This window comes from Spermophilus citellus, assembly GCF_964194105.1.
Source record: "Spermophilus citellus genome assembly, chromosome: 7".
Classification (NCBI taxonomy): domain Eukaryota; kingdom Metazoa; phylum Chordata; class Mammalia; order Rodentia; family Sciuridae; genus Spermophilus; species Spermophilus citellus.
The window spans coordinates 137,917,003-137,933,328 of NC_138188.1; the positions used below are offsets into that span (position 1 = coordinate 137,917,003).

Below are 16,326 nucleotides of genomic sequence, written 5' to 3' on the forward strand. Positions count from 1 at the left end.
TGTCTTCTGCTACTTTTGGTGTTGGTTTGTTCTTCTTTTTCTAGGGCTTTGAAATGTAATCTCAAGTTGTTTATTTGTTGACTTTTTCTTCTTTTAATGAATGAACTTCATGCAATGAACTTTCCTTTTAGCACTGCCTTCATAGTGTCCCAGAGATTTTGATAAATTGAATCAGAGTTATAAATCAAAGGCATTCCTGTATATCAGTGACAAATCCTCTAAAATGGAAATGAGGACAACCTCCCCATTCACAATATCCTCAAAAAAAATATAAAATACTTGGGAATCAACCTAACAAATACAATGAAAACTACAGAACTCTAAAGAGAGAAATAGAAGAAGACCTTAGAAGATGGAAAGATATACCCTGTTCATGGATAGGCAGAACTAACATCATTAAAATGACAATATTACCAAAAGTACTCTATAGGTTTAATGCAATCCCAATCAAAATCCCAACGGCATTTCTCGCAGAAATAGAAAAAGCAATCATGAAATTCATCTGGAAAAATAAAAGACCCAGAATAGCAAAATAAATTCTAAGCAGGAAGAGTGAAACAGGCAGTATAGCGATACCAGACTTTAAACTATACTACAGAACAATAGTAACAAAAACAGCATGGTACTGGTACCAAAACAGGCGGGTAGACCAATGGTACAGAATAGAAGACACAGAGACCAATCCACAAAATTACAACTACCTTATATTAGACAAAGGTGCTAAAAGCATGCAATGGAGAAAGGATAGCATCTTCAATAAATGGTGCTGGGAGAACTGGAAATCCATATGCAACAAAATGAAACTGAATCCCTTTCTCTCGCCATGCACAAAAGTTAATGCAAAATGGATCAAGGAGCTAGGGATCAAACCAGAAACTCTGCGTCTGATAGAAGAAAAAGTTGGCTCTAATCTCCATCTCATGGGGTCGGGCTCCAAATTTGATATCTTCTGTTATCTATGCATCATTCAATAACATATTGTTTAGTCTCCAAGTGTTGGAGTAGCTTGTCTTTTTTTTTTGTCATCAATTTCAAATTTCATTCCATTATGGTCAGATAGAATGCTGTGTAATATCTCTATTTTTTTGTATTTGTGAAGACTTGCTTTGTGGCATAGCCTATGGACTATAAGAAAAATGTATGGTGGTGGGAAAAGAGTGTAGTCAGACTTTCTTAGTCATCTAATTGTAACATTTTGGTAAATTCTTTTTCATTTTCCATTAAAGGATATATTTCTTCTTTCTCATTCTAAGCCATGAAATAGTTCAAAATAAAGTGATCTGGTATCAAATTTTTTTCAGGATATGTTTATAATTGATATACGTTTCCATTACTATTTACGGACCTGGTTGAATTATACACTAGATGTTATTGGAACAATTTTGGTCATCCTGGGAGCTTTCCCACTCTTCATTCTTGGGATTATTCCCTTGATTTTCTTATATTTCACCATACAAGTAAGTATTTGGGTTTTTATTTGTATTAATAACATGCATCTATAGTCCAATATAGTTTTATACCCACTTAAACTTACTATTAGTTCAGATTCTCCAAAAAGCAGGGTCCTAGAAGTGAATTATACTATAGATATACTTTGGGAAATGCATGTCAAAATAAAGAAGAGGAAACAGGAAAAGGCTTAGCTGGTAGAACTCTTGGACAGCAATGTATGTGTGATACCAGTTAGGGAAAAGGAGCTAGAAGAATTGGGGAGGAAAAGTCTGTCATTACAGAGCATTTTTTATTAAAGGTGCATTCAATTCAAAGGGAAGATCTCAACCAAGGTCACCACTGGTGGGTCCCATGTGACTTCTGAATGAGTCTGCTTTCACACTTTCTCTCATATCCAGTCATTGGCTGGGAGCCATCCAGGAAAAAGTAGCCTCAATAGTCATAGTGCAGTAAATTTAGAAGAGCAGCAGTCCATGCTGTCTCTAAGCTATGCTAATTTGCCTGCATAATCAAGACAGAAACAGATACTACCTTTTGTCCTATTATCCTAGATATCAGCAAATTTTTGCTGGAAGAACTAAATATGTCTCTCATGTTATTCATGTGTTATCTGTGTATTAAAATACAATCAACCAATTTGAACTCAAAAATTATGTCACTGTGAGGCTACAGTAAGTAAACACAATTTACTAATATATTTTTTAAATTGAATATCAAAACATTCTAAAGCTTTTCTCACAAAAGGATACCTTCTTTGTAGTTCAAATCCTTTCCAAAAACTCAACTTTTTAAATTCATATTAGAATTTAGTCTGCTCAAGACAGAATGTTAATCATTTTCTTATTTCTCAACATGTGCTATTATTATTCTACCTACTTCATGTGTTTTCTCTATTCTCTCTACCTAGATCTTACTCTTCATGGCCTATGTTATATTCCACTTTCTTGTGAATCATTTTCTACCAAAATAGTGCAAAATCACCTATGTACTATGGATGTATTGTATTACTAGTATTATAAGTTACTTTTTAGGAGACCACATATTGTCTTTTTGATCAGATCATGTTTCCAAAGGCCAGAGACTATGTCTTATTTTAAAAAAAAATCAATCTGGAAACAGAAGAATGCTACTGAGGGTCAATTTTATACACTTAAAAAAATATACATACATACACACACACACACACACACACACACACACACACACATGTCATGAATGAAGTTTTATGTGATGATCTCATGGTTGGTAAACTATAATAGGGTGACCAGGATTAAAAGAATCTAGAACCCCCTAGGAAGTTGAATAAGGTGATACTTGAATTTGGATTCAGGAGCCTTGAGTTCTTGTCACCTTCTTGTTTTCTGCATCAAGAATATAACTTCCCTTTCTGGGCTCTACTTCTCTTCCCTGTGGAATTATCAGTTTCACTTGACATGTGCTATTCAAAGTATGGTAAACCCAGGCCTACTGAATTAGAATATCTCAGTATGGGGCCCAGAGGTCTGCATTTTAACAAACCTTCCAGGTGATTCCTACTAGAGTATGAGAAACTGATCTAGATTAATGGTTCTTAAGCTAGATTCCCTGGAGAGTTCCCTGGAAGAACTGCATGGCTTCTATAGGTCAATGAATTTAAAAAAAAAAAAAACACAAAGGATGTATAGTATTCACACATATATATACCTAGGGATAAGTGTCTCACCCTTAATCAGCTACTCTCAGAGTCTGTGTCTCCAAAAACAGCATCCATGAACTAGACAGTCTGGTAAGTCCCTTTGCAGCCTCTAGAATGTGATAATCCTTTGTATTTTCCAGAGCATTTAGTACAGAGCAGAGTTTATGAACTATAAACTGATAGTTTTATAAATGGCTTGAGATACATGTTTGTTTTGCTTGATCAGCGTTTTTGCCAAAATAAAGACATTAAAATCAGGGATTTTACATGAAATTCCAGATATGGAGATTTTTCTGAAAAAAAAAAAAGTAAAAGATCTGTAATCCCTGATTTTCATTTGCAATTGGTAGCAATTTTCTGTAGATGGTTAATGATATTTCAGTTAATTTAGGACATAGTCCTTCCAAACTCTTCATAATCCCTAAGGCTAAGGGGGAGTAACTCAATCATAATTCTGGGTAAACTATATCTTTTTCATAGAGGAAAAAATAAATTGGTTTGCTTTTTGTTTTGCAATTTTGTTCAGGTAAAAAATATCATAGGTACCCTTGGTCAGCTTCCCTCACTTAATGGGTTAACTGCCTGGTCATGTTTTCAGCATGTGACACAGAACTTTTCCTATTGTAGGTACTCAATAATGGTCACTTGAGAGCACAAGCGAGTGAAATTTTTTCTAATTATGTCCTAGTTCTACTGTCCATAATTTGGGGTTTTCACTGTTATAAAGGGGTATTAGTTTTCTAAGTCTCCTGTAGCAAGTAAAAGCTGGGTGTCTTAAAAATGAGAGAAATTTATCCTCTGTTAATTCTGGAGGCCAGAAGTCCAAGATCAAAATGCAGGCAGGGTTGGTTCCTCCTGGGGACTCCAAGGAGAAGTTGTTTCATGCTTTATGCTTGCTTTTCTGGGCTGTTGGCAATCCTGGCATTTTCCTTATCTTGTGGACATATCCCTCTAAGTTCTGCCTTTCACCACACATGACATTCTCTCTCTGTTTTGAGTCCTTTACCGAGACTTGTAGAGACACTCAGCATTGGATTAAGGGCCTACCACAAATCCAGAATGATTTTATCTTGAGATCCTTACATTATGTACATCTGCAAAGGTTCTAATTCCAAATAAGGTGATGCTTAAAGATACAGAGAGAGGTGGGGCTGGGGATGTGGCTCAAGCGGTAGCGCGCATATTAAAAATTCTCTCTCTCTCTCTCTCTCTCTCTCTCTCTCTCTCTCTCTCTCTCTCTCTCCCCTCTCTCACTCTCTCTTAAAAAAAAAAAAGATACAGAGAGAGGTGTTAGAATTTGGACACAAGCTTTTGTGGGGGGGGGGGTCACTTTAAGTTACAACACAAGGTTCTTGTAGTTTTTAAGTCAGTGAAGCAACTTCTGCTACATCTTTCCAACTACTTCTTCTGTCTTCTGATTAGAGATACTACATAGCCAGCTCTCGACAGATTCGGCGGTTGTCAGGAGCTTCCCGTTCCCCTGTCATTTCTCACTTCAGTGAGACTTTATTGGGAGTGTCCACTATTAGAGCATTCGGACATGAACAGAGGTTTATCCAGCAAAACAGAGAGGTAGTGAATGAGAACTTGGTCTGTTTCTACAATAATGTAATTTCAAACAGGTACGTTTCATCAATAAATCTAGCATAGAATCTGTCTATTCTTAGATACTTTGTTCACTGACTTTTAAATGAAAGAATGTTTTCTAGCCAGGTGCAGCGGCACACTCCTATAATCCCAGTGGCTTGGGAGGCTGAAGCTTGAGGGTCGAGAGTTCAAAGCCAGCCTCAGCAAAATCAAGGCACTAAGCAACTCACTGAGACCCTGTATCTAAAGAGAAAAAATACAAAATAGGGCTAGGGATGCGTCTCAGTGAAGTGCCCCTGAGTTCAATCCAGAATACCAAAAAAAAAAAAAGTGTTTTCTAATGCCATTTCATCAAATCAGTATACATTAATTAGTTAAATATGTGTTTATACACACATACACACACACACACACACATATGTAAATCCTGAATATTTTCTAGTGTTTAATATGCATTTAAGTTAAATCATATCTACATATATACCATATAAAAGACACATACTTACTACTTTATATGAAAACAAAGTTCTGTTTTTTGAAGAAATTATAGGATGCTATTAGAATGACTAATAAGATTCTGTTGTATTCAGTGTTTGTAGAATATATTTTGTTTGTGTATACTTTTCTATGGTAGTTTTAATTTCAAGTTATAATCTTATAAGGAGGTAATAATGAAATAATAAATAGTAGTTGGGCATATTTTAATTTTTAGAGAATAATTTAATCAGTATGAAATGCATCTGATTTTACAGTGTATGTAATTGGAGAAGTAACTTATTTGCCAGTAACTCATCTTAGCTAAAGTTCTTGTCTTTTGCTTTTTAATTCTGATTAAGTTTTAAAGCAAACTTCTGCAAAAGTAATGTGAACTTTTATGCAGAGGAATCCTTTATTTAAGCTAGCATCATTGTGATAATCTGGGTTTAATTGAGTTCCTAATTGAGTTCCAAGTAAGGACGGGGGTATGGGGCAGGCAAAGAAAGTAGTCATTGATGTTTTCTTCTCAATTTCCCAGAGTAGAGTTAGTATTAACTGCACCAAAACTTTTGCATCTCAGTTCTCAGGAACATTCCATTTATTACAGGTGGCTGTCCGTTAGGCTTGAATTTCTTGGCAACTTAATGCTGTTCTTTACTGCTCTGCTTGCTGTGTTGGCTGGCAATTCCATAGATTCAGCAATAGTTGGTTTGTCTATATCCTATGCACTAAATGTAAGTAATAATGATTTTGTGGTACATGGCATGTTTATAATGCAATTAATTAAACACTCTTCTCCTTTGCCTGTCTGAATTATAGATTGTATTAACTAAGTAATGAGAGACAAATTTGGATTACCCTGGAGGCTCATTTCTTCCTCTATTTTGGTAGTAGCCAGGAGCTGGCTCAGCAATTTTCAGTTAGCTCCCAGAAAGAATGGGCTGAGCCCTGGAGGAACAGGAACCATCCATAATGACCCACAAGTCTCTTGCTCCCCATCTTTATAATTACAGAGGGTTATGGGGTATGGTCTCTCCCCACCATAGCTGGTGTGCTCACTTTGCCCTGCTGAAGCAAGCAGATACATGCAAGCTCTGGGGGCAGTATATGCTCCACTTCTCTTCTGCTTATGAATTTTCCCCTAAGCCCTATTTTATATTATACTTCAAAGCACTGGTAAGAGTGTGTCCATATCTCCTTTGTGAAAGAGTAAATGCCTTAAACTAGTTAACGTAATTACACATTAATTACACAGGTAAGTCTAGATGATTTGGGTATGTACCTTAGTCTTGTATTCAAAACCCTTGGGGCATTTCAGTATTCTGGACTTAGACTTCTAGAAAGAGAATATAAAATACATATTCAGGGGTTGGGGCAAAATCCCATAATCAAATGTTACTATTTCTTCAGTGAAATGTGTGAATATATATCTCAAGTGGGTTCAAGAAACATTTTAAGGAGCTCCACATCTGTTCAAGTCAAGTAGGCCATCATGTAAGTTGGCACCAAACTGAAGATAAAATAAAAGCCAAAGCTTTTGACTTTCAGAAGTAAACTTGAAGTTCAACCTGGAGAACCTACATTTGAGGGCACGGTAAAAAACAAAACAAAACAAACTAGTGTTTACAAACTTTTATTAATTTATTTATTTTAATTAGGTATATATGACAGCAGAATGCATTCTGATTTATTGTACACAATTACAGCACAACTTTTCATTTCTCTGGTTGTACATGATGTAGTGTCACATCATATGTGCAGTCAGTCATACATGTACTTAGGGTAATAATGTCCATCTCATTCCACCATCTTTCCTGCCCCCATGACCCCGCCCCACTCCTCCCTCCCCTTTGCCTCATCAAAGTTCCTCCATTTTTCCCATGTCTCCCTGCTCCCCGTTATGGATCAGCATCCACTTACCAGAGGGAACATTCAGCCTTTGGTTTTGGGGATATTCTCCAACTCCATTAATTTACCCACAAATACAATAATTTTATTCTCTATTAATGCTATGTAATATTCTATTGAAAAATATAGAACACTTCACAAATATGTGTGTCATCCTTGTGCAGGGACCATCCTAATTTTCTTTGTATCATTCCAATTTTAGTATATACACTGCCATAGTGAGGACTATAATTTTTTTTTCAAATGAGGAAATAAAGTAGGAGAGTCTTCCTTCTGGCGGAAGGTAGAGAAGAATGCCCCAGTGTCATTAATTATCTTTTATTTGCATTTATGATGTAGATTTTGTGAGGCATATCCTATCCATCTTGCTATTCATTATTCCTTACACCAAGTATGGATTACTTTACTATGTATTGAATTCTGGTCATTTTATCATCTTCCAAATCATTCCATTATTTATTATATTGTAGGTCTAACATACTTGAAGGAACACAGATGTGTATATATGTATAAATATGTTTTCTTCTAGAGTTGTTAAGTAATCAAAAGACAGGAGGCATTTGAAAACTCAGAAAATTAAACCTTATAAAACATAGTATTACTTTTTACATATAAGATGAAAGAATATGAATTAATCTCTTACTTCCTCTCTTATCCTCATCCCCAAGATTACTCAATCTCTGAATTTTTGGGTAAGGAAGGCATGTGAAATTGAAACCAATGCAGTGTCCATTGAAAGAGTGTGTGAATATGAAGATATTGATAAAGAGGTAGGCACTCATCAATAACCAGTAAATGTTTAGGATTAAGATATCATGATGCACCTTCAGTTGACATCTTGAAAACTAAATTTTAAACAAAGCCTTCAATTTCTAAATTCACATTCTAATATTCAGCATTTCAATGACATTGAAACAAAAAAAATACTGTAAAATGCACCATTATTGTATATATCACTAAAATAGAAATAAAAACCTTGCTGATTAAATAGACTCCCCACAAATTGTAAGGTGTTTCAACAAGTTATGAGAATGAAATAGGATAACCTGTTTTCAAAAGACATGATGATTTGTCCTCTACTGATATAGGGTAAAATACACAATTTACAATTATAACTTTGTGGGGTATTTAACATTGTGAAAAAAGCCTTTATATAGTCATCTTATAATTATTTAGAGTCCTCACAGTTTTTAGATTAATTATGTTTGTAGTGATTATACCTTCTGTTTCATTAATTCATCATTAACACCTCAGTGAATGGGAAGGAGAAGGAAAATAAAACTTCCTTTTAATCAATTATAATTTGGGAAGGCAAAAAAATTTAACTATTGATAGAGAATAAAATATAAGTTATCCCTGTATTTTGCTCATCAAGTGATCTCCACTTCAAGTTCAATAAATATTAAGATAGTGAAGGTGACTTGAATTCCTCTTTCCTCTTTTGCATATAACTCTCATTTGCTTGGACACTAAGGAAGAAATACATCTTCTGCACATAATAATCTAACATTTCCAATTATATTTTTTGTTTTATTTCTTCCTGTCTTCTCAGACCTTTCTCCATTAACCACCTCTCTACCATTTTTTCCTTTCTAATTTCCTACTCCCTTACTTTACACAACCTATAAATAAGCTAAAGTATTCTCCACATCCTCCAGCTCCTTCCTAAACTTTGAATTGTCCTCTGGATTCTCTCCTAGCTCTTGCCTTTCCTTCTCATAAACAATTATTCTATATTCATAATCTTTAGGAACTAAATTTCAGTTTGCTTAGTCCATTTATCATCTGATGACTTACATAAAAAATATCATTTTCTTTATTTTCTGAAAATTTTCAATAAATATATATTTCTTTCATATTGGAAAAATACAATATAATGCATGTGTAGGTATACACATATTTAAAAAACAAAAACATCTTCATGTAATTTGATGCAAATTGTGACAAATACCCCTGCAAAAACTCTTGATGTAGAAGAGGTATATCTGTTTAGATAACCTTGTTCACCCCCTCCAGAGCCCCCTTTCTCCGCTCCCTTTTGTAGAAGAATTCTCTGGAACATTTTTCGGTACTTGCTGTCTCTAGTTCCTTTCTTCTTTAAACAGGCCTCTGATTCCACCACTTCATGGAACCTGTCTTACCTAGATCACAAATGTTCCGTATTCAGTTCTATGTTACCTGAGGTATAACTTGACATTGGCCATCTGTCTCTGTGTCTCGATGGGCAAAAGGTGCGACTTATGCAGTCGAGGGGGAGAAATAAAGACTGTCCATGTGCTTCTGCCCTTTTCAATAATTTTTTTCAAATCAGTCAATACAATTTCACTCTGTAGGTTCTTAATCAAGAAAATGACAATCCTTAATGCTGCAATCCTTAGGCACTGCAACAGACATAATCAATTCACAGCAAACAATTCTAGATTAATTCTAAGCACTGCAAACACACTTAATCATGACAGGCTCATGACAGACATTCCCTCTGCATGCTAAGCTTAAGGGTCAGATCAAAAGTCTCAAGCCTTAGGTTCTGAGTCCAGCAGATGCACACTCACTCAGACCGTGGCGATCAGGTCAGGAACCAAGGCAGGCTTCTCCTGGGGTGGAGCTGATGGCTTCCTGAGGAGGTGATCAGGGAGAAGTCCTTTTCTCACCCAAATCAGGAGGCTGCTGTAGAGTTTGAGAGCAGTGAGAATGACACAGAGGATCAGGCAGATGAGAAGAGTTGGGCTGTCAGTCCAGTTCCTCATCAGGCTCTCAGGATTGTGTGCATCCTTGTCTGCTGGCTGAATGTCTGTTCATTTGCTCCATCATTTATACTAAATTTGGGAGCTTCTGATTGTCTTTTCAATCCCTATCAGCTGCTACTGGATTTCTCAGTGACATCATTCGTCCTGAGGTTAAAGAATCTGGTCTGGTGGTCCCCTCCCTGATTTTCTTGCTTCTTGCTCTTATCAGGGTGAGGACAACACCCAGAGTCTTCACTCTGAGTTTGTCAGGGTGGGGAGAAGTGACTTGTTTGTGCCTGAGGGCCATACTGAAGGGCTCCATAGGTGTGCCTGGTGAGACTGCAGATTTCAAACTGGAGTTTTAAAATGGAGTTGCTTAGGCTAAGGTCTAAGGCCATCCTTACATCCTCCCATGAAATACTTCATCCAGCCACCCAGGTACACACAGTCCTGTGTGTTCTACCTCCTGAAGTCTCTCCAGTATTCCAGGCAGGCTTCCATCTCAGGTCCTTGGCACACACAGTTTCCTTTGCCCTGAATCCTCTTCTGCTGACATTCTTGTGACTTGTTCCCTCGCTGTGTGCAGTGTAGCCTTTGCTAATGACCCTGCTCACAATCATGCCCTCTTCCTACCACTTCTACCAAGTGCTTATCTTCCAAAACTTTGTTCATCCAATGCTCCTCCTGTGTTATGTAGTTCTGTCTCCCTCCCTGTTAGCACATATCCTTCAAAAGTGGAAGATCACTTTATCTATTTTCCTCTTTGCAGAATCTCCAGTAAGTACAATTGGCATTACAAACACTTAGTATTTAGGGAATGAATGAGAGACAAATTGTCCTCCTCTCACCTAAAATTTCAAGTTACCCTAAACCTCTTGATAGGAAGTTTGTCTTGATAACTTGATAGGTGATGGGAAGCTTTCTTTGCTCTCTCTAAAAATTTATTTCTAAAATTTTCTTATAACCTGATGAGAAGTTTTATGTTCGTAAGTATTGAAAACTATTTTCAGAAAATCATAAATATAAATGTCTTTTATCATTTTTTCTCACTTTTGGTTGCATGCAGAAGAATTATTTTGGGGGAAGAGAAGGTATTATTTTATTGTAAGTATAACTTAAAGAATATTTTTTCATTTTAAGGCACCTTGGATTATGTCTAGAAGGCCTCCATTACAATGGCCCAATAAAGGGGTAGTGGAGTTTATTAATTATCAAGCTCGATATCGAGATGATCTTGGCTTGGCATTACAAGACATCACTTTCCAGACTAATGGGGAAGAGAAGGTACCATATCTAATGCACTTTGTTAAGTATAATATAATATTTATTATAAGATGGTCTTTTAAAGATATTTCATAAATATAAGAGGAATAAAGACATGTGGTTGATAGTAGAAAACAAATTTTCCCTCTATTAAGAAAAAAATACATTTTTAAATTGTACACTATTATGAAACACAATTTTAGTACATTTTATTTTTACTTCCTCTATAAAGCAAATGTCAAAAATAAATAAATATTCACCTAAAATATGGTAAATCCTTATAATGGGATAATTGTTCATGATATGATGTTTTCTGACGATTGAGATGAAATTTGGTTTAAAAATGGTTTGATGGGCTGGGGATGTGGCTCAAGCGGTAGCACGCTTGCCTGGAGTGCGTGCGGCCCAGGTTCGATCCTCAGCACCACATACAAACAAAGATGTTGTGTCTACCGAAAACTAAACAATGAATTAAAAAAAAAAAATTCTCTCTCAAAAAATAATAAAAATAAAAATGGTTTGGAAAACATTTGGTAGTGTAATGTCAGTTTTGTCTTTTAAAAAGTAAAGAGACACATTAGCAAAAATATAAGAATAGTCATCAAACATAGCTGTTACTTCTGGGTGATATAATTTCAGATGATCTTATACTTTCTTCTGTAATTTTCCTTCACTTTTTTACAATTATATATGAAACATTATTTTCATTTAAAAAAGATGCTTTACACATAAATGGAAGTAACATAAAAATAAGAATAATGTCCTACTTGGGCTTTTTCAGAGATTTATCTTTTGTAACCTTAAACATCTTGTTCCAACACTCTGAACTAGGTCTGCTGCCATGGTAGTTAAAGACTAAAATATTATTGAAACAAGTAAAATTGTTCTAGCATTTGGGTTACCCCAGTTAATGCAAGAGATTCTGGTTTGGTTTTGTTTTCTGATGCATTTTGTCAGATTTCAGATCTCTCATTAGGGCAAAACAACTCTTTTCCTAATGTTCTTCTATTAACACCAATATACAAATCAGCAACCAGAAAATATTGTACTAATTTTTATGACTATAGGAACATGTTCCGTCACTGCGGTGCTTATTATTTTGGTCAGAAGTCCAAGACCCTTAACGTTACTTGTGGTTCCCTTGATAATTTAATGTGAAGTTGTTTTAATACACCTGGGATAATTACAGATATCCCTTCGGATTTTCCAACCAGTTTCCAGTCCCTTTTATTAATTAGTTGTTTGTTTGTTGTGGGGAAGAAGGGTAGAGAAAATTCTCATTCTGAAAGTTCCAGTTAAACTACCTCGTCCTCAGTGATGCCCATATACTGGATGTTCAGGAATGATTCGGAGATGACCTACTGTCACTGGAGTGACTGGGATTCTCTAGTTAAGTGGCAACTAGTTCACTCAAAGCTAGAGGGAAAATTTAGTATCCAGAGTCTTTTCAGTGGGTAAAGAGGGTCTGCACACAACAGATCTTGGGAAGACACATTATTATCTTCCACACCAGTCAAAGTTAGTCTAGTTGGCAGAATTAGATCCCACTGACCCAAATGTGACAAATAACACATTTGGGTCAGTGGGATCTAATTGTGACAAATAACACATTTGGGTAGAGCAAAGGCTCTGTTCCTTTACTAAATGCACCATGTGAACTGTTTATGATCATTTCATTACAGATCGGAATTGTGGGAAGGACTGGGGCAGGTAAATCAACACTATCAAATAGCTTATTTAGAATTGTGGAGAGATCAGGAGGCAAAATTATCATTGATGGAATAGACATATCAACAATTGGGCTTCATGACCTTCGTGGTAGACTCAATATAATTCCACAGGTAAGACCTGTTTTGAAAGCAGTATCTCTTAACTCATTTCAGGTGAGCTATCTTGCTCACACTCCCTCCCTCTTTCTCTCCTCCCTTTCTCCCTCCTTCCCTCCCTCCCTCCCTTGCTTCCTCCTCCTCCTCTTTCTTCTTCTTATTCTTTTTCCTCTCTCTCTTTCTCTCCTCACCTCCAACCATTTTGCTTATGTTCCTTCCTATTCATACATTCCTATAATAAGGCTTAACTTACAAATTAGGTACTATGAGGGATTAATAATAACTACCGACAGAACAGTTATAGCCATATTCTCTTAAAAAATAGTAAGTTTTGAGAATTCACCCCACACACTCTCTCTCTCTTTTAATTTGGTTAAATTTTTCTTTATAAACTTTATGAGTTTTTTATGACTCCCCCCCCCCTTTTCTCAGTATATGGCACAACAGGAAAACTAATACAAATTTCTTTTTCTTTTATGAGAGGTTCACACAAGATTCATTCTTACTGTAGGTCTTAGGAACCTCAGCAAACAATTATTTTTTCCTTTCTGAGCACCATAAATTTTTAATTTTTTTTTCTTCTCATTTTTTTTGGTCCTGGAGATTGAACCAGGGCCTCTCATGAGCTAGACAAGCACTATACCACTGAGATATATGCCCAGACCTCTTTTTGTTTTCTTTTGAAAGAAGGTCTTAATAAGTTGCCCCAGTTGATTTCTCAAGTAGCTGAGATTACAGGCATGTACCCCTGTGCCCTGTTGCATTTTTGCTTTAAGGAAACATTTGAGTGTTTCTCTTTGGCATATCAAGTTGCCAGCATTACTTGGCACTTTGAAACTATTATAAGTATAATAAATATTTTCTGAACACAAGCACTGCAATACTGAGACAGCTGGTATGATAACCAGGATGACTTCTAAGTGACTAATTGGTATGTAGGTTATACAGTGTGGATACACTGACCAAAGAGATGATTCACGTTCTTATAGAACAAAGTGGGATGGTGGGAGATACGATCTCACTACTCAGAATGGCATGCAATTTAAAACTTTTGAATTGTATATTTCTGGACTTTTCTATTTAATATTTTTTTAACCATGGTTGGCCATGGGTAACTAAAACCATGGGGAATAGAACAGCAGATTGGCGGAGGGAATACTGTATAGTTTATTTATTTATGTAAAATGGATTTTATAAATGTAATAGGTTTGATCAGTTTGCTTTTTCCCTGTTAGTTTTCTGATATGTTTTTAAAAAAAATGTGTTGACTCATATGACAGTAAGATCACAGAAGGCTACTTTATTTTTTAGGATCCTGTTTTATTTTCTGGAACTCTTCAAATGAACCTGGACCCCTTAGACAATTATTCTGATAGTGAGCTGTGGGAGGTGTTGGAATTGTGTCACTTAAAAGAATTTGTGCAGTCCCTTCCCAAGAAGCTGCTGCATGAGATCTCAGAAGGTGGTGAAAACCTCAGGTAAGTTGCAAGAACAGAGCTTTCCAAGGGTTTTAGAACTGGCATTTGCTGAGAGCCACAGCCGGCATTGTTTAAAGTATACCCTTGCTGGTTCCCTTCAGGGAAGAGGGACAAGTAATAAAGGGGCAGCCTCAGTAAATGTTGGTATTATTTTCATCTCTGTGTGTTGTCTTAAGACAGCCCCTTTCAGGTGATCAGAGACCCAGGGAAAATGAGCTACCCCTTTCAAGGTTGCACAGCAGGACTTCCACTTCTTTGATTAATCTCCCTGCTGATCCAGTTTCTGCACAATGACCTCTTGCTGTTTCCTGAGTTTGCCAGGCCAGACCTGCTTGCCTCCAGGGTTTTGCATATGCTATTTCCTTTGCCTGGTATAAGTTTGCTCCAGAAATCTGGGGGTTAACTTTTGGCCTTGACCTGAAAGGCAACTCCTTTGGTGAGGGTTTTCTTAGCCTTCCATGTCCACTCTTCATCCACATTTTATAACACCTCTTCATGCATGTTTGAATTCTTCTTAGCACTTTTTATATACATATTTTTATGAAAATTCTATAATACACATCTACTATACTGGTAACCTTACTATTATTATGCACTTACTCAATTATCCTTTTGTTATTATTTTCTGTGTCCTCCAGGAGAATCCAAACTCTACACAGATTTTTGTCTGTCCTTCATTGCTCCATTTCTAGAAACTAGACAAGTGTTTGGTTTATAGAAGAAAATATTTTTTGAATGAATAATGAATGAGAAAAAAAAAAGAATAACAATATCATGGTTTGGGAACAGGAGTCATTACCATAAAGTCCAGTGCTGAAATTATTTTACATTTTTTGTGTTTACATTTACAGTGTTGGACAGAGGCAGCTCCTTTGTCTGGCTCGTGCTTTGCTTCGGAAAACAAAAATTCTCATCTTGGATGAGGCAACAGCCTCTATTGATTTTGAGACTGATAACTTGGTGCAGAACACAATCAGGAAGGAGTTTTCTGATTGCACCATCCTGACCATTGCTCATAGACTACATTCTATCTTTGATTCAGACAGGTATGCTTTGTTTTCAAAAAATAAACAATATCTATAGGAAACACATTAATTGTTTGCCTCTAATAAGAAAGTTTACCTGTGTTAGAAATACTATATTTCCCCATATGATATAGAAGATCTTTTCCAAATTAGAGAAAAACTCTAGTGCTAGAAGAATATTAGAAAACTTGATTTATTTCTCGAGTTAATTAGTATCTATATTTTTTTAAATTAAATTATTCGTATGGTAATTTGTTTTTAAAAAATTTTTTATTGTATTTATTCTAATTCATATGATAATTTAAAAATCTTACCTTTCTAAGATCAGAAAACCTGATTGCAAGTTATTTAACTGGTTTTCTTCTTATTTCAGAGTGCTTGTTCTAGATTCTGGAAGGATTATAGAATTTGGGGCACCACAGAATCTGATACACCAGAAAGGACTCTTCTTTCGAATGACAACAGAAGCTGGAATGACACAGGACTTGGGGACAAAAGATAAATTACTTTAGCTGGGTATTGATGATACTGAATAGAACAACTGTTCAGCATTAGTATTGAAAAAATAAGGATGGGGAGGAATGCTCAAAGGCAAGTTCCTGACTGTGAGTTGGCACATACACTAACAGATGCCCCAATTTCTCACCATCAGGCACTGCATTCAGGCTTCTCACTTTGTTCATGCCTGCTTTCTCTGCATTTCCCCATGGGCTAAGTATCTCAGGAGTAACTTCCTTAGTGCAGGACCACTCATCTTCATTTGCCTTCCAGTCTGATATGAGTGCCCCTCATCTGTGCCCTTACTTACCTCTTGTGCATATCTTCATCATGGTAGTGATGGGCTCTACTCTACTTCTTGTCTGTCCCCTTTTAAAAAAAGCTACTTGAAGCAGGTGCTCAGTTTTAATC

General features: G+C 36.1%; 1 protein-coding gene across 1 annotated transcript in view; it reads left to right on the top strand.

The window, feature by feature from the left end:
• The window catches only part of LOC308653968 (multidrug resistance-associated protein 1-like), a gene marked incomplete at its 3' end in the record, with an annotated part of 95,598 nt that extends 79,669 nt beyond the window's left edge, over positions 1-15,929 (top strand). Inside the window, exons 20-28 of the mRNA XM_081302737.1 lie at positions 1,302-1,457; positions 4,550-4,749; positions 5,799-5,925; positions 7,768-7,869; positions 10,966-11,109; positions 12,771-12,929; positions 14,226-14,392; positions 15,244-15,438; positions 15,791-15,929. Of these exons, the coding sequence (XP_081158863.1) occupies positions 1,302-1,457; positions 4,550-4,749; positions 5,799-5,925; positions 7,768-7,869; positions 10,966-11,109; positions 12,771-12,929; positions 14,226-14,392; positions 15,244-15,438; positions 15,791-15,929 (1,389 nt within the window). The remainder of the gene's footprint in view (positions 1-1,301; positions 1,458-4,549; positions 4,750-5,798; positions 5,926-7,767; positions 7,870-10,965; positions 11,110-12,770; positions 12,930-14,225; positions 14,393-15,243; positions 15,439-15,790) is intronic.
• Positions 15,930-16,326: the final 397 nt, after the last annotated feature.